Genomic DNA, 22,136 nt, shown 5'->3' on the forward strand with positions numbered 1-22,136 from the left:
AGTGGGTCCCAGAGCACCAGAATCCCTCTCTCACCTGTTTAACTAACTCAGTGGGTCCCAGAGCACCAGAATCCCTCTCTCACCTGTTTAACTAACTCAGTGGGTCCCAGAGCACCAGACTGCCTCACTCACCTGTTTAACTAACTCAGTGGGTCTCAGAGTACCAGAATCCCTCTCTCACCTGTTTAACTAACTCAGTGGGTCCCAGAGCACCAGACTGCCTCACTCACCTGTTTAACTAACTCAGTGGGTCTCAGAGTACCAGAATCCCTCTCTTACCTCTTTAACTAACTCAGTGGGTCTCAGAGCACCAGACTGCCTCACTCACCTGTTTAACTAACTCAGTGGGTCCCAGAGCACCAGACTGCCTCACTCACCTGTTTAACTAACTCAGTGGGTCTCAAAGTACCAGAATCCCTCTCTCACCTCTTTAACTAACTCAGTGGGTCTCAGAGTACCAGACTCCCTCTCTCACCTGTTTCTCTATAAGGATGACGCGGCCCAGCAGCTGGTCCTCCAGGCCCGTCTGCGTGACGGTGAAGTCCACCACGGCTGTCTTGGCGCTGACCTCGGGGCTGTAGGCCGGGTTGGCCAGCTTGGTGGTGATGTAGAGAGAGAAGCCCTGCAACACGTCCACCTCCTTGTCCCCCACCTTCACCTTTAGGGGAGAACGAGGAAGAGGAGGGACCAGGAAGAAGAGGCAGACACAGAAAGGGAGAGGAAGAGGAGGAGGACGGACCAGGAGGAGGAGGCAGACACAGAGAGGGAGAAGGGGGGGGGATCCGAGAAGAAATGATTTTATTCAGTTGCTCAGCCCAAGCCAGAAACATGAAGCAAATCGAATGGTATAAACACAATGCAGCAACCAATCACTAAATAAACAAATAATAATAAAAATATATAGTTAGATAGCTACAGGACGCTATAGCTAGCGTTGTGTAGCGTTTTTTAGCCTTGCCATGGCTCCAGCTGTACATCTGGGCTCTACCTTATAGGTTGATCCAGACTTGATGTAGTTCTTGTCCAGGATGTTGTCCAGGACGGGGTCCAGCTCCTCCCCAACGTCCTCCAGGAGCAGGGGCCTGCCGAGGGACAGACTGTCCTCCAGGTGGGTGCGGAAGTACTTGTGGTTGAGAGAGGTCACCTGAGGGCGAGGAAGGGTTATGAGGGGAGAAGGAGGGAGAACAGTCAATGGTAACTTTGAATTCATGTAAGAACAGCAAAAGTAATCAAATTGCAAGTCATTAGTAATAGCAATATTCATTGGTACAAAGGAATAGCAATGAATACCAAAGAATGGTACAAAGGAATACCCTCTCCCTCCCTCACCTGCAGGCTGTTATCCGCCTCCCGGTTCTTGACCCAGATCTTGCCCTGGCCCTGGGGGTCGATGAGCAGGGGGTAGCGTGCGGCCTTGGTCACCACGATGCCGTTCTGGATGGACAGGTCGTCGTTGGGCAGGCCCTGCAGGCTCCACTCCCCCACCGTGGTGCTGTCCACCAGCATGCTGATCACATTCACGTCCTGTTGGGAACAGTGTTGACCATATGGAGGTTCATCAGTTAGTTAGTTAGCTAATCCACTAGTGAGAAATTAATTTAATTTTAACTCTAAGTTTATTTTGGTGTAATTAGTGGGCTCAAGGTCTCTGCTATATTAATAAAAAAAAGGGTGAGGGTCAGTTATTAGTCAGCTGGCTAGTTAGCTGATCCGCTAACTAGTTTGTAGCCACTGTGAGCCTTACGTGGCTGTAGTAAGTTAGACAGGGAGTTGGATGAGCTGGTCAGTCAGTTGTTACTGGCCAAAGTTTAAACTCTCACGTGGCTGAAGGGAATGTGCTGCTGGCTCATCTCCGCCTTCCACAGGGAGAGCATTAGGTTCCTGAACTCCTGGTTGAAGGGGCCGGCGTAGGAGAGGAAGCCAGTAGCTAGCAGCACATCTCCCACCAGACGCTCAATCTGGCTCTGGAACATCAGGCTGCTCTCTGTCCAGCGCACCTGACCCGCACACAGACACAGACACACACACAACACACAAACACACACGGATAAATGGATGGCTGTGTGGATGAATTAATTTGTGGATGGATGCATCAGTGAATAGATGGATGGATGGATTCGTTTTGGAGGGATTGCCCCTGTCCAACTACATTTCAGCTGTTCTTGGACATCATTTAAGATGTACTTCACACTTTTTCCCAGGATGAATTGAATCCCCTGGCATTACAGGCCTCAGACAGTACATGGGCAGAGGCCGGGGGAGAGGAGTCAGTGCTGCACCTTCTCTCCCCCCAGTCCATCGATCAAAGCCGTGGCGGTGGTCATCTTGGTCCTGCAGGCCTCGGCGCCATCCTGCAGCTCCTGCTTCTCCTGCATGGCGGAGTCATACAGCGCCTACAAGAGGACAGTTGAATGTAAAACATGTACTGACATATTGTGTTCACTCGGATTGCAGAAACACATCAAGACATCTTTGTTTGAGTGCGTGTGTGGTGTGCGCCAGTCGTGTGTGTCAGTACCTGCACAGCGTCCAGCTCTTGCTGCTTAGCGTCTAGTTGTGCCTGAGCGTTAGATAACTCTAGCTGGGCCACCACCAGACGGGCCTCCTGCAGAGCCAAGTTAGCCTGGACACCAGCAGAAACACAGGCAGCAAGCAGAGAGGCAGACGGACAGACAATACGCAGATAGATGGAAGAACAAAAAGACACACAGGGAAACACACAAGAGAGTTAAGGGTAGACAGACAGACCCGGATAAAGGATACAATGCGGGGCTTGTGTGCGTGTGTGTGCATTTGTGCGAATGTGTGTCAGTGTGTGTACCTTCAGGGGTAGCACTTCTTTGTTGATGGAGAAGAAGTCGACCATGGCCTCGGTCCAGGCGCAAAGGCCGGCCACGTTGCCACAGATCCTCTTGGCCGACTCCAGGTTATAGTCCTCCATGTCCAGGTAGGGGGCCAGTAGCTCCACCATCTCCTCAGTTATACTGTCCTGCAACCAGTGTTGGGCAAGTTACTTTTAAAAAGTAATTAGTTACAGTTACTAGTTACTTCTCTCAAAAAGTAACTAAATTAGTTCCTCAGTTATAAATTATAAAAGTAAATAGAACCGCAAGCGGTGAATAACGGGGTCCAAGCAAAATTAAAAGTCAAGAACACACTAATGGAAGATATATAAATATGACAAATAATTATGAAGGAAAGATGTTGATGAAGATGTTCCACTTAATGCAATACTGTGCCTCGCTGTGAGCTGCAAAGCAATGGCCGAATGTCATGTTCAGCATGCTATAATCAGGATTCAAACTCTCAACCTAAGGATCCCCTGTACAAGGCATTATCCCATTGAGGCACTGATAAACCTGGACTGCACCCTCATTCACATGGTCAAAATGTCTATTGATAAGCATACAACATCCAGAAACCTCCAAGCACACATTTCTCAAGTGAATTAAGGGCTTTCTTAAAAGCATATACCTGAAAAATCTTTGAAATTCTGGGGAAATTAAACCTCTGTAGTCAAGAACACTAACAGAAGAAATATAAATATGACAGAGTTAATTATGAAGGAAAAATGGTTAACGAAGAAGTTCTCTTAATGCCATGCTGTGTCTTGGCAGACCGATTCTTGGAAACTAATGAGCCGGAATGTTGCCTGATGAATTTCAGGTGCTGTTCAATGTTGTGTTTCTTAAATGAGTGGCAATGACAGAATGTCATGTTCAGCTTGTTCATAATGCTCTAATCAGGAACTCTCAACCTAAGGATCACCAGTACACAGCATTATCCCGTTAAGCCACTGACATTGCTGAACTGCATGAAGCCTTATTCATATGGTGAAAATGTCAATTGATAAGCACACAACATCAAGAAAACTCCAAGCACACCTTTCACAAGACAATTAAGGGCTTTCTTAAAAGAGTACAGATCTGAAAATTCATCCTAAAATTCATCCTCATTAGGTATCCACCTAATGATAGCCTTATGGTAGTTATACGATAGCAACATTTTCATATAGGTAAAATGGGTTGAGACTGTGGACGTTTGGCTTTTCCATGAAATTGTGGGAAAAGTTAACATTTTTAGAGCAGAAGACCAGGGTAAAAAAGATGCATCTGATTTGAGAGATTAATATGATGAAAGAATTTTGAGTCCAGGTCAATCTAGTAAGGAGAGATAAGGCTAGTTCATAATTTTTTTAAATAGCGCCATCTTTGGATGCAGTACCAAAATTTGGGTTTATAGTGGGGGGTATTGGTATCCACCTGATAATAGTTGCATGTTTTTTTATACAATAACAAAATGGTCATATAAGAAAAATGGGCTAACTGCTCCAACTTTATTGGCCAATATTTCTCAAATGGAACAAAGTAAAACAAATTCTGTTCGATGATTTTTGTGAGGCTTGGTCTAAAGATTTTATGTGGCGAATTGGTGAAATTTTGATTATTTTTGTAGCCTGTGAATCTTTTTATCATGTTTAGCAGGGTTTTATAAATGCGTCTGATTCTAGAGATTAATATTCTGAAAGAAGCTTGAGTCCAGGTCAATCTGGTGAGGAGAAATAAGCCTAATTCATGATTTTTTACAATAGTGCCACCTTTGGGGGCAGTACCAGAAATTTGTGGGTAGTGCGGGTTATTGGTAACCATACCTGAACATTTCAAGAGTTTTCGACTTACGGTATAGGCTGCAGTATGACTTTTACAGTCAGAGACCGATGCAAAGAGTCAAAGAGAAGATGAAAGCCAGACAGACAGACAGGTACACGGAGCAACAGGGTAGAACCAGATATATGTGCCAGAGAGGCAGGCAGATAGAAAGACAGACATGCAAGCAGACAACAAGGCAAATATTTGGACCGTCTTAGACAGGGGTTTTCCCTGGCGTTATTCTCAATATAGACCCTGGCTGATAGAAGGACTAATCCGCGGCTTTACAAGTATGCTGCTGGTTGTGTGTGTGTGTGTGTGTGTGTGTGTGTGTGTCCGTTTCTGCATTGGTCTATTCCACAGTAGCGTTAATCTCATTTAATTCCTGGTGTGTATTTGCGTTGCGTTGTCTGACGTCAGCGGGGAGCTGCCCGAAGCAGAAACCAACAGAAATAGTTTGGCCGTGCCCTCACCCTTAAAAGTGTATATGTATATGACAATGTGAAAATGTATATAGACATGATTATATATATGTCTATATAGAGATTGTGAGTGAGTGAGCAAGTGAGTGGAGTCGGAGAGAGAGAGAGAGAGGGAGTGAACGAGTGAGAGAGAGAGACCTTGCTGAAGTTAAGCAGCATGCCGAGGAAGCCAGAGTTCTGCATCAGCTTCATGGCCTCTGGCCAGGAGGGCCTGGGACACGCCCGCTCTGGGTCAGCCTTCACAGTGTCCACCTGTCAAGACACACACACAAACACACACAAGCACACGCACACACACACACATCAATCCATGCATAATAATCATAGGAGTAGGTGGAGAGAGGGGAATGTACAAACATGGGTCTAGATCCAGCCCTCAGTTGGATTCACCTCAGACGGGGCTTTTGCTTAATGCTATGTAGCCTTGTCTGGTTTTAAAATGAATGCCCTTTCCTTCAACTGTACCCGGGACTAGAATGGAATAGCAATACAAAATGCCCCCATTCAACTAATTTACATTTAGTACAGAGCAAATTTATAAATATGTAACAAATAAGTTAGTGTGTTTGTGCGTTTGCGTGTGTGTCGGACCTTTCTCTGGAACAGCAGCAGCACAGAGTCCATGATCCTCATGATGAGATGAGGAGGCTTCCCCAGCTTCCTCACTGTCGCTATGTCAGTTGGCTTGATAGTCTGGAGAGAGAGAGAGAGAGAGAGAGAGAGAGAGAGAGAGAGAGAGAGAGAGAGAGAGAGAGAGAGAGAGAGAGAGAGAGAGAGAGAGAGAGAGACATGCACCCAGATGTAGAGAGAGAGCAAGAGAGAGATGTTATCATAATTAGCATAATCTTTTTAGAAATGTATTGAATACTACTCTTATTTTGTATTTGTAATTGTAATTCTTAACTTCCCATCTAAATGAAATGAGCACCCAAGTATATGTTTCCCATGCCAAAAATCTCTTTGAATTAGTGATATTTTCGAGGACCTCAAAGAGAGATAACCATTCATCCATTTTCTTTTACATGGTTCAGAGAGAGACAGACAGACAGACAGACAGACAGACAGACAGACAGACAGACAGACAGACAGACAGACAGACAGAGGGAGATCACTCCATCTCTCTACCTGCAGTGCAGCCTCAGCAGCGGCCAGGGCTGGCTTGGCGGCTTCCAGTTTGGTTTCCGCCACGCTCTTATCAGCCCCTATCTCCTCCACAATGGCCTGGGCCTTGTCCTTCACCTTCTGCACCTGCTGCTTCACCTGGAGGACGGGGAGGTGGAGCAGAGGGGAGGAGAGGAGAGGAGAGGAGAGGAGAGGAGAGGAGAGGAGAGGAGGTGGGAAGAGAGGAGGAGGTGAGGAGGGAGAGAGAGGAAGAGGAGAGGAGAGGAGGGGACAAATAGGAGGAATATAGATGAGGAGAGGATAGAGAAGCGGAAAAAGGAATGGGAAAGGAGAACGAAGAGAGAGAAATAGACGGGAGGATGTTGATGTCAGTAGGTGTTCTAGACCTACACAGAGCATCTATGTTTCCTCTCCTGTAAGAATATCCATCGGACCTTTTCAGCAGCCTGGGCTTTGACGGTGACCTCCTGCAGGACCCCGTCAGCCTTCTGCGAGGCGACCGCCAGCTCACGCTCCTTCACCACCAGATCCTTGGACAGCTGGCTCACCGACACCTCTGCCTCCATCAGCTTTGATAAGCCTGCATCAGGAACACATGGGCTCTGTGTCATATCAAGGGTTTCATATTTGTATACATCAGAAAAATCTATGTTTATATTATAGGATAAGTCATTGATAGGTTTGTGAAGGATAATGGATTGATTGATTGATGAGTTGTCCTGATTAGTTTGATAATTTATTCTTAGATGGTGTTGTTTCCAACTGTACCTAATCGAAAAAATATATGAATCATAAATGCCACAAACCTGTCTTCATGCGCTCTGCCAGCATGCCCACGTAGGAGATCTTCTCAGAGTAGATGATTTTGTAGCCATCGATGAAGGATAGGTAGGACTTTGGTGTGACGTAGGTCTGCCGGCGGAACCGTTCAAAGTACTCTGTACACTTCTCTGCCACCAGGTCCTGAGTGCCGGGGTGTTCAAGGACTCACTTATTATAACACATTTGTATGAAAAAAAGGCATACATACATGCATATAAACGTAACACACGTATGCACTTCAATCTGTCTCAATCCTCCAGTCAAAAAGAATCATCAATGGTTTAGAATAACTTTCATGAATTAAGCGAAACATAACCCCACATATACTTTCATTCAGACTGTAAATGCAGTCATAACCACTTATATATAATGTTGCAATCATTGTTTTCTACAGTGGTTTGGTTTCCAGTTGTGGCTGTATGGTCTTGTAAGGCGGTCTTGTGGCCTTGCTTCTTTTCATGCTTAGTGGCTTTTGTTGCAATACGTGTGAAAATAGTGGAAGACAGTATTTTAATTATTGACGATGGGGGGGGGGGGGGGTTAACCCCCCCCCCCCCCTCATTGGTAGACAAGCAGACAAAGTGGTCAGTATTATGGTTTCTTTCATTTGTATTAAAGCGATAAGCTATGTTTGTTCTAACTTCTGTTTTCCATGGCACGTTGTTTAGGTTAATGTTAGCCATGTATAACAAAGTAGGGAACTGAATGTTCTGTTCTTTGAGACATGGAATACTGCAGTAAACATCAGTAAAAGGAACCAGAGTTTCGCATGTGATCATAGACGCTTCTACCTGGAAGGTCCCCATGGTCGCCACCACGCTACTCTTCACTTCCTCTGAGCAGCGGAAGTCCTTGAACTGAGACAGGAAGTGATGCGCCACGGCCACCAGGGCGTCCCGGGGCCAACGCTGGAACCAGTCCACTGTGCAGCCGGAGATGAGTGCTGGGAACTTTGGAGAAACACGCATCAACAAGCACCTCAGGACTGGATCATGGTAATTTAGCGAGGCACATTTCTCCAGAGCAACATACAATGGATTCAGGGACACTCAGGGGCAGCTGTTATGGCAGAGCAGGTAGGGGTTAAGCCTCCTAACAATAGACTACCAAGGTTTCGGGTTCGAACCCAAATGCCCTGCCCTGTCATCAGAGGTCTGTCCCCTACCTGCTCATTAATGACATTAAATATTCTGTAATTATTAAGTAAACAGTATGATCCACTGTAGATTCCTTGCTGCTGTAACGCACAAACAGATGACATGAAATGCCTTTGTACTTTGCTCACTTTCTTTTTTTTAGAAGACCAACGTGCAAATCACATCCACGCTGCTGTTTCCGTCTCACCTTCAACGCACGACTGCGGAACTTCTCCCCGACCGGCGAGAAGCAGAGGACGACATGGAGGTTGCTGCGGACACGGGACAGGAAGAAGTCGTAGAGGTTCTCCATGGTGGGCGGGATGCGGGGGAGTTGGCGCTTCATGGGGGCGATGAGGTCCTGCGTGATCTCATCCAACTCGTCCCGGGCAAACAGGTTGGACACCTCCCCACTGGCCAGGACGTTGTTCATGTACTCTGAGGAGGAGGACAAGGACGAGGAGGAGGAGTGGAGGAGAAGGAGTGGAGGAGAGGAGAGGACGAGGAGGTTGTGGACGAAAAGAGAGGATAAGAGGTGGGGAAGGGGGAGGAGGAGGATAACAGGAATGAAAATCCCATGCAACAAACTTTTCAACAAAGGATGGAGACAGGATCAAGGAAAACAGATAGAGACAGGAACACTGGGAGTCAGGCTTGTTGGTCTAGCTTCCTGTCAGTCAACCAGATACCTAGAAAGGCCTCGTCCTTGATGTCGTTGTCTGTAAAGAGGAAGGTGACGCCCTTCCCCTGCTGTCCGGCGATGCGGTACAGAATCTTAAGGTCCTCCAGGAGGTTGCTGCAGTTGTACGTCCTGCAAGACGTACCCACCACAACATCAACAACATATTGCACATGCAAACAAATGTACCTGTACATTTATATTTAGGGCGTTTAGCCCTAAATATACCTTAGCCAGAAGAAGGTGAAACTATATATCGCTGTCGTAACAGTAAGGATGTTCATAGAACAAAGGGCAAAGCACTAACAATCGCCAGGTTAACCCATTCCCGTTCCGACAAAGATAGCTAGATGCTACTATAACTAGGTACGACATACAATAAGTGCGTACATTAAGTGCCAGGATGTACAACATACAATAAGTGTGTACATTAAGTGCCCTGACGAACAACATACAATAAGTGAGTACATTAAGGGCCATGACGTACAACATACATACATTAAGTGGCGGGAGGCACAACGTACAATAAGTGCGCAGGATTCATACATTCAATCCATGTGTATTCATTCTATATAACTGTGGAGAGTCCCATCAGTGTCTGTGTATATCTGTTGAGACCTGGTGAGGGTGATCTGGAAGGTCTGGTAGCCAGCGATGAAGGAGGCCAGTCGGGTCAGACTCTGCTTCCCTGAGCCCCCCACCCCCACCAGCAGTGCGTTGCCCTGGGGGGTCCGCAGGATCCGTGAGATCTTGATCAGGTGGGAGATTGCATCCTGCAAACAGTTTTTTAGAAACAGACGACACAGATCGATCAAGACAAGACCAATCGATCAATGCATGGTTGAGTTAGCACTCAATGTGATGAGGGGGTTAAGGCTTTAGAGCTGCCACGATGACTGATCAATTAAGCGATTTATTGATTGAATGACTGGTTTGTTTTACCTTGAAGAAAACCAGGTCCATGGCTCCGCCCCTCACAGCCTCGTTGTACTGCTGCTGGAAGGTGGTCAGGCGCACTTCCAGGGAATCCAGTGATTCGATTGGCTCATACACCTGTAGGGACGACACAGTATACGATATATTCATAATGTCGGAGGGCAGACGATACCATGAAATAATCAAACAAACTAACAAACAACAAACAAGCAGACCTTGGGGGCGTCCAGCTCTACATCCTCGCCCTCCTCCCCCGTCGCCTCCGGCGCCTCTTGCAGGAAGTCCACAAAGTAGCTGTTCCACTGCACATGCTCAGTCACTGCTATCCCATGATCCTCCACTGTGATCTGCACAAATCGGTGAGTTAGAGCTCGAAACTCAGACAAAAACAGAAACACACACACACATACAAACAGGCATACTCATAGATACACGGAGCCACTCACCTTCTCCATGATGGCTTCGAAGACTTCGCTGTCTTTGGCGTCGATGAAGCGGTCGGAGATGACCCGGGAGCACTCGTGGTGGAATAGAGCGGCCAGAATCTCTGGGCTCTGACACACTTCTGATTTTACCGCCAGAATCCCCTGAACAGAACCAGAGCCAACACAGAAAAACACCTCAGAACCCCCTAAACCGAACCCAACACAGAGAACCGCCTTCTGTTCAGAACCCTCTGAGGAGAACCAGAACAAACACAGAGAACCACCTTTTGTTCAGTCACATGATGGTAGGATAACCAGCTCACAAATGTAGGAGAGACAAGCCGGGACAAGGTAAAGCACAACTTGAAACCGTTCTGTATGATGGTTCGTACAGGACAAATATTGTATGTTTCTTTGTTTGTGCTGTGGTCCCAACCTGCCATATGCGACTCAAGTCCCTCAGGTTGAATATGTAGTGGAACTTGGCAGGTGAGGGCAGCATCTGGAGTATACAAGAGAGGAGAGGATGAGAGAGAGAATGTGAGGGGAGGATGAGCCACGGAGAGGTGTGAGGAGAGGAGAGCACATGATGAGGATGCAGTGAGACGCAAGAGCACAGCAGAGAAAACAATTGTGAGACCTTTATCCCTGTGATTCAGAAACCAAAAAACGGATCAAGGACAATTCCAGTCCTGTGCTCTGCAGAGAGCACATTCTGTTGCTCTCTGCAGAGCGGTCTGGCCTCAATCACGCTGGAAACCTTTTCCAAGCGTGATTGAGGCCCTAGGGGGAGGGAATTTAATCTCATGACAAACTAAGAAATCTGCAAAAAAAAACATTGCTGGCACCCAAGGAAAGTGTAACTATCAAAACTTTCTTGAGCCAAAATAGAGAGTATAACAATGTTGAAAAATCTGACGAGAACACGAGCGTCACTCTGCAGAATGCTGCAACCATATTTTGAAAATCAATTGCTGCCCAGCCAAGTCCAGACGACCACACAAAAGAGAACAACGACAATGTACAGCAAATTAATATCGCAACAGAAGACTCTCTCGCTACGTCAGTACCTTGGCCTTGATGGCCTGCCACATCCTCCTGGTGGTGGGGACCAAGGCGCCGGCCAGCGAACACACGCCCTCGGGGAAGCCCCTCTCTGGGCAGAAGTAGCCCTGGGCCAGGGTGCAGAAGATTTTGTCTATGGAGGTGTTGGAGGGCAAGGTGCAGTTGAAAATGGAGAACTGCCGCTTCAGCCTCTGAGGGATGTCGTTCCTCCCGCCGCCCGGGTGGATCATGGCAGCGATCAGCTGGAAACCACCAGGGGATTCATGTGTTCATTCAAGAGTAGCCATGTGTTCATGTCATACACACAACAGTCTGCTAGCAGGACATTTAATATGCAGATACAGTTGGGATAAAGTTATTTTAACTCTATAGCATGCATCAGTAATCCTAGTATCACAAAATGTAACAGTTACAAGTTTTGATCTTCATTGATCTATTTCTTTATTTACCAATGTAGTGCTTTACCTTGGTTATTTATGTATTCATTTAATTATTAAGTAAACAAACCACAACTCCCTTTTGCCAACTCCCAGTACCTTAATGTCCACTACAGTGGTGAACTCCCCCGGTCGGTCCAAACTGTAGAAACCCCCCTGCTCCATCAGCTGCCGCACAATCTCATTGGTTATCTGAAGGATACAGATAGCAGGGATATCACAATCTGATTGGTGGAAAACCGCTAATAGAAATGACACTAGAATTTTCTAAACAGAAGAAAATGCTTGTTTGATCTTTTCCTGAACTTAGGTATCTTTATTGTTCATCTTTAAGTAAATCTCTGTTAGGACCTCAGATTGAACTGCAGAGACCAAAAGTATCTTCTATTGGAAATGGATAAGCAGAGAGATAAACAGCACAATAATAAAACATGATGGGCGCAGAGTGACCACGCAGCCTAACCAGACCTGGTCTCCCCATTCATTGATGATGGGCATGTTGATGTCGTCTACAAAGACGGTCATCTTCTTGCCGGCCGGAGGGCCGTAGGTGGTGCCCATGCGCTTGTCGATGTAGCTCTCCACGTTCCTCTGGAACATGTTGGGCAGCGTGGCAGACGAGAAGTTGACCCCCTTGCTGATCTGCAGCTCAGGGTCAAACTTGTTGGTGTAGTCCTGGAGAGGGAGACGTGTCGGAGAGAGTTGGCAGCTGCTGCTATAATCCTTATGTTAATAAACTTAATAAAACTAGCCGGGTCTTCAACCGGGCTACTTATTGAAAAAGTAGTAAACTATAAAATACTATGAACCAATTAGAATAGTATAGGGTCAATAATATATATGATATACCAAGTATATTTCTGAGCATTGAATGTTATTTATTCAATATTGGATTTAATACAACTATTTCCTGCATACAAATAAAACATTATTTCCAATAAAACAAATCCATAGACACAAGTAGATACACAATAAAAAACAATTGATTCTACAGTTGTGTACCATTGGGCTAGCACTCTGAAACACATTTGCCATCAGCACATAAGGGCAATGAAGCACCAAAACATGGTAAATAAACAAATTAAATTATAAATACACTGCATTTATACAGCGCTTCTCTAACCAGTGGCCACTCAAAGTGCTTGACAATATGGCCCAACAATCACCCATTCATGCACACATTCACACACCGACAACGGTGTCAAACATGCAAGGCGATAGCCAGCTCGTCAGGAGCAGTTCAGGTGAGGTGTCTTGCTCAGGGACACCTCCTTGAATGGTTACCAGTCAAACCGCTCTCCCTCCTGAGCCACATGCCGCCCCATGCGTGGCATCTCTCCCTCTCCCGGACTGACCCGGATCATGACGGTCTTGGCGGTGCCCTGTTCCCCGGTGAGCAGGACGGCCTTGCCCTGCTTCATGATGGTCTGGATCAGGAAGTCTGTCCGCACGTTGTCCACGTTGGGCACCAGGATGCCGCCGTAGTCCGGCACGCTGTCTGCGGGGTACAGGTACTCCGGGACCTGGAGATGTGGAGGAACCGGATAAGAAACATCATCAGTATAAGCATCCCTCGTTTTAAGACTTGAGGGAACTCTAACCATTATGTTGAGGTGAATATTGGAAGAGATTAGGCTTTTGACTACAAAATGGTATCTGGAGAAATACATTTGATGACTTTGTTATTCGAAAACACAGGAATGGATTCACCAAGAGGGTTGTAACGGCTTGTAAAAATGAAGCCAATGCCTTAATAAAGGGTAGGTGAGGAAGGAAACCATGAATCGTCCCCTTCTCACTCAGTACACTCAAATCTACTGCTCGATATGTGGAGAGATATTCTACAAACACAGAGGAAATAGACAGAACAGGTCTTGGTGTTTATACATGGGGCTCAGACCTTGTGGCACCAGTGTTCCCAGTCTCCCTTGCTGTTGACCGTGAACTCAAAGATGGTCTCGTCCTGCTCGGTCTTGGGCAGGTCAGGGCATGTACGGTGACCCTTTAGAATAGAACCAAGAGGGGGATTACTGAAATTATACAAACACAATTGGTGTACAGATCAAGTTGTACTGTGAGTGTGTGCGTGTGCATTTGCGTGTACATGTGTGTGTGCGCGTGTACCTTTAAGAAGGCCTCTAACTTGGCTCTATCTTCCAGTTCCAGCAGAGCTCCCAGCGACCACATGACTGCAAACACAAACAGCCGTCCCAGGTCGCCACGGCTACGCTGTTTCTCCTCCGAGGCAGGGAGAAGGCCCTGGAAAACACATGCACACACACACACACACACACACACACACACACACACACACACACACACACACACACACACACACACACACACACACACACACACACACACACACACACACACACACACACACAGATGCATATAGAGACCCAGAAAATAGGACATATCATAAACGATAAAATACAGAAAGGAAAATAATCCATGGTGCAGCTATTCAAATAATAATAGTAAAGGCACCTGTACAAAGGCGTTACGGTACCTGTAGAAGATCGATGGTCTGCTTGATGTACATACACTCCAAGACCTGCATTTTAGGAGAGACAGCCGTAGAGACAAAGTCCACCAGATCCTGAAGGAGACAGAGTAGGACAGTTGAGGACATCAACGGAAACATAATAAACTCAACCTGTTCACCAGTCATGTGTCATAACATTTATATGATTCCATGCCTCTCTTTCTTTCTCGTCTAATCTATTCTCCATCAAAATCCTCATTCTATATCATTGTATTCTCTGTTCATTCATCTCAGAATTTCCTGTCCAATGTTATCCTCCATTTACCCCCTCAACTCCTCTCCTGTCATCTCCTCTGCTACTCCTTTCCTTCACAGCCCTTCTCCTGTACCCTCTCCTTACCTCTCCACTCTCCTCTCCCTAACCTCCCTCTCTCGTCCTCTCCCTCTCTCCTCCTCTCTCCTCCTCTCCTCCCCACCTGGTAAGATCCATTGAAGCACTCCTGTAGGGGCTGGGCCTGGGTTTGGGGCAGGGCCTGTAGCCAGGCCTGCAGGATGGGCCTCCAGTCCAGCACCGAGGAGCTCATGAAGACCATCCCGTTGCGGGACACCGTGGCTGGGGAGGCGTTGTCGATGTTGTGGGGCTCAAACACCACCTGCGGAAGGGTGGTTTCAGAAATGTGTCGATAAAGGGTTGTCTAAAAGAACCAACACACTTGGGTTTGACATCCATCTAAAAAACAATGTATCTTCTTAACTTTTTCATTTACTTATTCTATATTAAACTGTTGAACATTAATATAATTTACACATGATAATACACATATATAGCATAGCTAGACAGAGAAAACATTAATGTTTAATAAAATAACAAGTACAATTACAAAATAAAAACCGAAGAAAAAAACAGAAAAACTGTGAAAACAACTGATTAATGTCCTGTCTGTACTCCCAATACGAATAATAATCGCCCAGACAGCTTACATAATTTCCTCATACTTCATGTCAAATGTTGACGTGAAAATACTTAATACATTGGAAGGAGACTAATAACTGTTACAAGTTGAAAATACTCAGCAGCAGGGGGCAGTGGTTCACCTTGCAGCATGGAGACATGGCGATTCGGTCTCCGTTGGCCAGGGTTAAAGTTTTATTGTCATCCAGAACAGAGTTTAAGTTCTCGATCCAGATTGCGTCCACTGGACCGTCCAGGACGATCCATATGTTTTCCCCCTGGATAACACACACACAACATCACAATATAAGTTTGTCGTAAAGTCATGTTTCTACAAGGACTCTGTCCTGCTCTGCTATAAGTGTGTGCATCTGTTTCTATGTGCGTATTTAAGAGAGAGAGAGAGAGAGAGAGAGAGACCTTTCTGAAGTTAGGCAGCGTGAAATACAAAAAAATAGACCGATTTTAAAACAATATTTGGCGCCAGTAAATCGATTCTCGTATCGCACGAGGAGGGGCGACGATATATATCGCCACATTGATATTTTGTCCCACCCTAGTTGGAAGGCAAGGGCTGCCCTGGCCTCAAACCAACAGCCTCACCTTCTTGGCCTTCAGCGTCTTCCTCCAGAGGGTGGAGAAGATGCCGTCGGTCCAGTCGTTGGTACTGACGTCCAGCGAGCCAAACATCTGGGGCGCGGTGATGGCCTTGGGGTTCATCCTCATCTCCCTGTGGGGCGCGCCACACTCCGTCATGGCCTTCATCATGGTGCTGATGCAGGTGGACTTCCCCGCACCGCTCGGACCCAGGGTCATCATACCTGATCGACACACACACACACACAGATAAACACACACACACACACACACACACACACACACACACAGATAAAAACACACACACAAACAGATAAACACAGACACACACACACAGACAATCATTTAGACATTCAAGGAGATTGTGACCGACATATACACACACACACACACACACACACACATGTAGATACATTCAGGTAGAAAGACACAAACACACACACACAGACACACACAACTTCCTCACTCATCAACATCTACAACATTACACAAAAACATACAAATGTACAAACAAGGCATATTATAACACACACACACACACACACACACACACACACACACACACACCGTGTCGCACGAGCTGTGTCTCATAAAGCTGCACCAGTTTGAGGATCCAGGGAGGATGGGGTATCAAACCAGCTACCTCCGTCTGGTGGTTGAGAGCTGCCTCTAATTCTGGATAACCTGCTTTGTCCAACACTAAGGAGGAGAGTGGAGGAGAGAAGAGGAGCAACAGGAGAGGAGGGAAGAGGAGTTACAGGAGAAGGGAGGAGGGAAGAGGAGGGGAGAGGGGAGGAGGGAAGAGGAGTAACAGGAGAGGGGAGGAGGGAAGAGGAGAGGAGGGAAGAGGAGTAACAGGAGAGGAGAGGAGGGAAGAGGAGTAACAGGAGAGAAGGGAATAGGAGTAACACGAGAGGAGAGGAGGGAAGAGGAGTAACAGGAGAGGAGGGAAGAGGAGTAACAGGAGAGGAGAGGAGAGGAGGGAAGAGGAGTTACAGGAGAGGAGGGAAGAGGAGTAACAGGAGAGGAGGGAAGAGGAGGGGAGAGGGGAGGAGGGAAGAGGAGTAACAGGAGAAGGGAGGGAGGAAGAGGAGTAACAGGAGAGGAGAGGAGGGAAGAGGAGTACCAGGAGAGGAGGGAAGAGGAGTTACAGGAGAGGAGGGAAGAGGAGTAACAGGAGAGGAGGGAAGAGGAGTTACAGGAGGAGGGAAGAGGAGTAACGAGGAGTCACAGGAGAGGAGGGAAGAGGAGTAACAGGAGAGGAGGGAAGAGGAGTTACAGGAGAGGAGGGAAGAGGAGTAACAGGAGAGGAGGGAAGAGGAGTTACAGGAGAGGAGGGAAGAGGAGTAACAGCAGCGGGGATGGAGGAAGAGGAGTAACAGGAGAGGAGGGAAGAGGAGTAACAGCAGCGGGGATGGAGGAAGAGGAGTAACAGGAGAGGAGAAAGGTGGATTATCTATAATAATACAAAAGAAAATTGGTAAACCCAGGGGTGAGGACCTACCGATTCCAGGGAACAGATCGTTGATCAAACTGAGGAACAAGGGCTCGTCCTCGTCCACCTGCACACACAGGCAGAACAATGGAACCGGAGTATGATTGGAAATTCTTTAATACCTTATGAAATCAAAGCGAAGGTCAAGACCATATGTATCACCCACCCACCCACCCCACCCCACACACACACACACACACACACACACACACACACACACACACACACACACACACACACACACACACACACACACACACACACACACACACACACACACACACACACACACAGATAAACAAATACATTCATACATTCAGGTAGAATGACACACACACATACACACAAACACACACACAGGTAAACACAAATAACACACACACATAAACACTACATACAGATAAACACAAAAAAACACAGACACACACACAAAAAAACAAACACACACACACACACACGCACACACCAGCTTGGAGAGGTTCATGTCCCGGAGGACCCTCATGACCACAGTCTTCTCTGGTTCAGTGGGGTTGGATCTCTTCACGGATCCCAGGGTCCTCAGAACCGACAGGATGTTCCTCAGGCCAAAGTCATAATGGACCTGGATCCGGAGACACAGGGGAGATAGGCTTCAAATATACACCATAATATACACCGTGACAACTATACAAAGTCCTGGTGGACCTGGACCCAGAGACCCAGGGGAGAAGAATCTAAGTTGTATGCAATAATGAGGTTGAATATAAATGATTAAGGTTAAAAGGATAAATAGATAAATATCAGTTTGTATAAGTTAAAGGTCCCATGGCATGCTACTTTATGGATGCTTTTAAATAGGTGTTAGTGGGCTCCTAATACAGTACTTGAAGACGTTCAAGAAATTCAGCCTTGGTGCAGAATTACAGCCACTACGATCCAGTCCAAATGAGCTTTCAACAAACGTTTTTTAGAGGCGGGTCAAGGTAAGGGAGGGGATGTGGCCCTGAGCAGCTTGAGGCAACGGTACCATGTGCTCATGTTTACAGTGAATGTATCGCACTGGCGAGGCGCACACACCTTTTGGCCGCGTTCTGCAAATAACACTCCCGGTGCTCCGGCGGGAGTCCTGGAGCTCTATATCTAAATAATATCATATCATACATAGATATCTATATTAGGGATAGGCACGAGTAGTAAATTCCAAACTCGGATCAATCGAGTACTCGTTTGATCTAATCTATTTTTAGAATGCAACACATCTGGAGCAGGAATAGGCCTAATGATGAACGGCAATATTACCAACCAAACATGTTTAGGGGGGGGACGTGCGACGTCTGGCCTGCAGGGGGAGGTAGGGGACGGTTGGGAACACACCGGATCGGCTGGGGGGGATGGACCTGGTTGCGAGCAGGTGCCCGCGGTCAGGTCCAATGAGGGAATGTGTATGTGTATGTGTATGTGTATGTAGTTTAAATGTGGTCGATAGTGTTTGAATATGGTCGATAGGGTTTAAATGTGGTCGATAGGGTTTAAATGTGGTCGAGAGGGGTTTACATGTTTAAATGTGGTTGATAGGGTTTACATGTTTAAATGTGGTCGATAGTGTTTGAGTGTGGTCGCTAGTGTTTACATGTGGGCGAGAGTGTTTAAATGTGGTCGATGGTGTTTGGATGTGGTCGATAGTGTTTAAATGTGGTCGATAGGGTTTACATGTTTAAATGTGGTCGATAGTGTTTAATTGTGGTCGATAGTGTTTAATTGTGGTCGATAGGGTTTACATGTTTAAATGTGGTCGATAGTGTTTATATATGGTCGATAGGGTTTACATGTGGTCGATAGTGTTTATATATGGTCGATAGGGTTTACATATGGTCGATAGTGTTTAAATGTGGTCCATAGTGTTTAAATGTGGGCGATAGTGTTTAAATGTGGTCGATAGGGTTTACGTGTGGTCCATAGTGTTTAAATGTGGTCGATAGTGTTTAAATGTGGGCGATAGTGTTTACATGTGGTCGATATTGTTTAAATGTGATCGACAGTGTTTAAATATGGTCGATAGTGTTTAAATATGTTCTTTTCCCTCACTCTCCACCTCATCCCTAACTCTCCACCTCAAGCTGGTGTGTAGTGAGCGTTCTGGCACCGATTGGCTGCCGTGCATCACCCAAGTGGGTGCTACATATTGGTGGTGGTTAGTGAGGTCCCCCCTTCACTTTAGGCGTCTTTGAGTGTTATTAATTATTATTATTCTTCACGTTTAACCTCTGTTTTCCTTTTATTCCTAGTCTGTTTTACATAGTTTTGAATGATGACTATATGCTCTGTAAGGTGACCTTGGGTGTCTTGAAAGGCGCCTCTAAATTAAATGTATTATTATTATTATTATTATTATTATTATCTATGTGCCTGCTTTGTGTTGCAGTAGGAGAGAGACGTTACCTGAGAGAGAGGTTACCTGAGAGAGAGAGAGATCCAGAGACTGTGCTCAACCTCGACAGAACCAGGAAGCGCATGGATCGACCGTTATGATATAGTTTTGGAGCCTGTCTTAAGTTTGCTTTATTAAATAAAAGAGCTCCCAACAAAAGGGACAAAGGAAACTGGTCTCCCCGCGCTCATTACCTTGCTACACATGTAATGCTTATTCTCAATCAACAGTCAGAGTTATCAGAGTATTCATTATTTATTTTTGCAAACGTTGAAAACGCATTTTCCTTACAAAAAGAAATATGCTTCTCACAATTTAAAACACTTCGAACAAAGTCCTGTAACGGTTTTAAAAAATAAAACCGAAACACGTAGGCTAACCAATGCAAATAATTTAAAGCTGCAAATAAAACGGCAGCAAATTAACTAAAAAAATACTTGCGTTGTGATCTTCTACACGGCCGGGATTACAGCTGCGTCTTGCGGTGGTGAAAATAGCCGACACACTTGGTTGCTGCGGGTCTGCTTTCCCGAACTCACCGTTGTGTTTCAGGAGCATATTTTGCCGCATAGTACTTGTAGTACTCTGGTAGCTCAATTTCGCTTGGCATATTTTACATTTCACCTTACCATCTCCTCTTTCTGTAAAGTATTTCAACACTTCGCAGCGCTTTGCTTTTACCGCCATCTCTTAACTTTTTTAATTCTGCCGTTGTGCACACGGAACGGCACGCGCCACACAGACATTTGATGCATTTCATTTGCTTTGTGCACACGGCACGCGCCAGTGGCGCCACACAGAAAATTGATACACTTGCTTCAGAAAACGTGTCTGTGTGTGTATATGCAAACTCGCGTTTGCCTGTCCACCAACCGAGTTCATTTGTAAGAGGAGTACTCGAGTAATCGATTCCTCACGCCCATCCCTAATCTATATCATATAATAGATATTATCATGGCCAAAAGCTGTGTGCGCCTCCAGACGATAATATGAATCTCAAACGACTGCGTCGGATTCTCTGACGTCTCTGGTTCTTCCACTTTCACATCAATCTGAAGTAGACTGAACCGCGACATTGGGGGAGAAAGGGATTGTTGCCCGCGATTGTCTCCCGCCGGAGCCTGGCTGCCCGCTGCCGAGGCGGTGGTGCCTCCGGCCGCGCGGGCAGCGGCAGCGCCGAGACACCACTGCCCCGCGTTGGAGGTGCCTTGGGACGCAACGCCACCTACAGGAGCCCAGATGACCAATCATAGCCTTGCTAATGAGCTCACGATTTGCAACTTCACCAGGCCTGAAAAAGCCTCGGAATCTGAATTGAAAACAACGTTCAAGCAAAGACATTTACAAAAAATAATGCCCATAACAGGTTTGAATTTTAAGGGCTGCCTAATATTTTTTCAAATATTGATTTATGTTTTTGATATTCGAATTATGTCTCATTGGCGGGCCAAATTCTCTGGGCGGGCAAGGCAGAGAAAGGGGAGGTAACTTGGCCCCTTATGATGACATATGGGGCCAAATTTGAAATCGGAGCGTCAGAGCTTTCATTTTTCAAAGGCATAGCAGGATACCTACTCCCTAGTGCTTGTTACGCCATTGCTAGCTACTGGGGGGCCATAGGCAGGCTAGGGGAAGTCATATTAATGTCAGAAAACCTCATAAAGTTAAATTTTCATGCCATGGGACCTTTAATAAGGTTATTTAAGTTAAGACGGTCATACAGGTTAATAAGGTTCAAGAACAGTGTTTTTTAGTATGCTCTTATTCAAAGCAGCTCACAGTGAGCTATAGATATACACATATATCTAGTCTATATCTATTCATTGAAGACCAGATATGGCGCCCCGAGGACCATTATGGCTATGTCCTTATGGCAGCGAGCAGAGGTTTGATTCCTGCCAGTGGTCATTGGCTGCATGTCCCCCCCTCTCTCCTATACAAACTCCTGGTCCTCACCTACAAAGCCATCCACCATTTGGCCCCCCCATATCTCTTTGACCTTCTCTCCCTCTACCAACCCCCCCGGGCCCTCAGATCCTCCTCAGCCGGTCTCCTCTCCACCTGACAGAGCCTTCTCCAGGGCAGCTCCCAGGCTCTGGAACCCCCTCCCCCAACATATTCGTGACTCTGAGTCCCTCACCATCTTCCATTCCCGCCTCAAGACTCATCTCTTCTCCTCTGCCTACCCCTAGATCACTCACCAACCCTAGCCCGATCAACTCTAACTTTTTTCTTGTTTATCTATTGTTGTGCCCCTATGTAAAGCGCTTTGAGTGTGAGAAAAGCGCTACATAAATTGAATCTATTATTATTATTATTATTATTATTATTATTATTATTATACCCTCCTCTCTAACTCGCTGTATCTTCATGAATAAAGCATCAAAATGCAAAAGTAATACCAGATATGGGTTAGGCATATTGCTCAACGACCCAAGCAGTTA

The 22,136-nt window shown here is 46.2% G+C and overlaps 2 protein-coding genes across 2 annotated transcripts in view; one reads left to right on the forward strand and one right to left on the reverse strand.

The window, feature by feature from the left end:
• Positions 1 to 22,136, forward strand: part of LOC132452244 (cytochrome c oxidase subunit 4 isoform 1, mitochondrial-like) — a 213,294-nt gene that overhangs the window by 110,877 nt on the left and 80,281 nt on the right. The window lies entirely within an intron of this gene.
• dnah5l (dynein, axonemal, heavy chain 5 like) overlaps positions 1 to 22,136 on the reverse strand; it is a 72,908-nt gene that overhangs the window by 11,293 nt on the left and 39,479 nt on the right. Inside the window, exons 50-82 of the mRNA XM_060044758.1 lie at positions 17,752 to 17,886; positions 17,295 to 17,352; positions 16,358 to 16,489; positions 15,797 to 16,014; positions 15,337 to 15,471; positions 14,718 to 14,894; positions 14,266 to 14,355; positions 13,878 to 14,012; positions 13,654 to 13,755; positions 13,109 to 13,276; positions 12,222 to 12,428; positions 11,853 to 11,945; positions 11,322 to 11,558; positions 10,688 to 10,753; positions 10,273 to 10,413; positions 10,042 to 10,173; positions 9,833 to 9,943; positions 9,509 to 9,663; positions 8,901 to 9,022; positions 8,420 to 8,649; positions 7,867 to 8,025; positions 7,060 to 7,216; positions 6,688 to 6,833; positions 6,257 to 6,391; positions 5,723 to 5,824; positions 5,270 to 5,383; positions 2,822 to 2,989; positions 2,519 to 2,623; positions 2,280 to 2,393; positions 1,821 to 1,997; positions 1,330 to 1,524; positions 989 to 1,144; positions 476 to 658 (exon numbers count right to left, since the gene is read on the reverse strand). Coding sequence (XP_059900741.1) covers positions 476 to 658; positions 989 to 1,144; positions 1,330 to 1,524; positions 1,821 to 1,997; positions 2,280 to 2,393; positions 2,519 to 2,623; positions 2,822 to 2,989; positions 5,270 to 5,383; positions 5,723 to 5,824; positions 6,257 to 6,391; positions 6,688 to 6,833; positions 7,060 to 7,216; positions 7,867 to 8,025; positions 8,420 to 8,649; positions 8,901 to 9,022; positions 9,509 to 9,663; positions 9,833 to 9,943; positions 10,042 to 10,173; positions 10,273 to 10,413; positions 10,688 to 10,753; positions 11,322 to 11,558; positions 11,853 to 11,945; positions 12,222 to 12,428; positions 13,109 to 13,276; positions 13,654 to 13,755; positions 13,878 to 14,012; positions 14,266 to 14,355; positions 14,718 to 14,894; positions 15,337 to 15,471; positions 15,797 to 16,014; positions 16,358 to 16,489; positions 17,295 to 17,352; positions 17,752 to 17,886 — 4,755 coding nt within the window. The remainder of the gene's footprint in view (positions 1 to 475; positions 659 to 988; positions 1,145 to 1,329; positions 1,525 to 1,820; positions 1,998 to 2,279; positions 2,394 to 2,518; positions 2,624 to 2,821; positions 2,990 to 5,269; positions 5,384 to 5,722; positions 5,825 to 6,256; positions 6,392 to 6,687; positions 6,834 to 7,059; positions 7,217 to 7,866; positions 8,026 to 8,419; positions 8,650 to 8,900; positions 9,023 to 9,508; positions 9,664 to 9,832; positions 9,944 to 10,041; positions 10,174 to 10,272; positions 10,414 to 10,687; positions 10,754 to 11,321; positions 11,559 to 11,852; positions 11,946 to 12,221; positions 12,429 to 13,108; positions 13,277 to 13,653; positions 13,756 to 13,877; positions 14,013 to 14,265; positions 14,356 to 14,717; positions 14,895 to 15,336; positions 15,472 to 15,796; positions 16,015 to 16,357; positions 16,490 to 17,294; positions 17,353 to 17,751; positions 17,887 to 22,136) is intronic.

The sequence above is a fragment of the Gadus macrocephalus genome, chromosome 23, assembly GCF_031168955.1.
Source record: "Gadus macrocephalus chromosome 23, ASM3116895v1".
Lineage (NCBI taxonomy): Eukaryota > Metazoa > Chordata > Actinopteri > Gadiformes > Gadidae > Gadus > Gadus macrocephalus.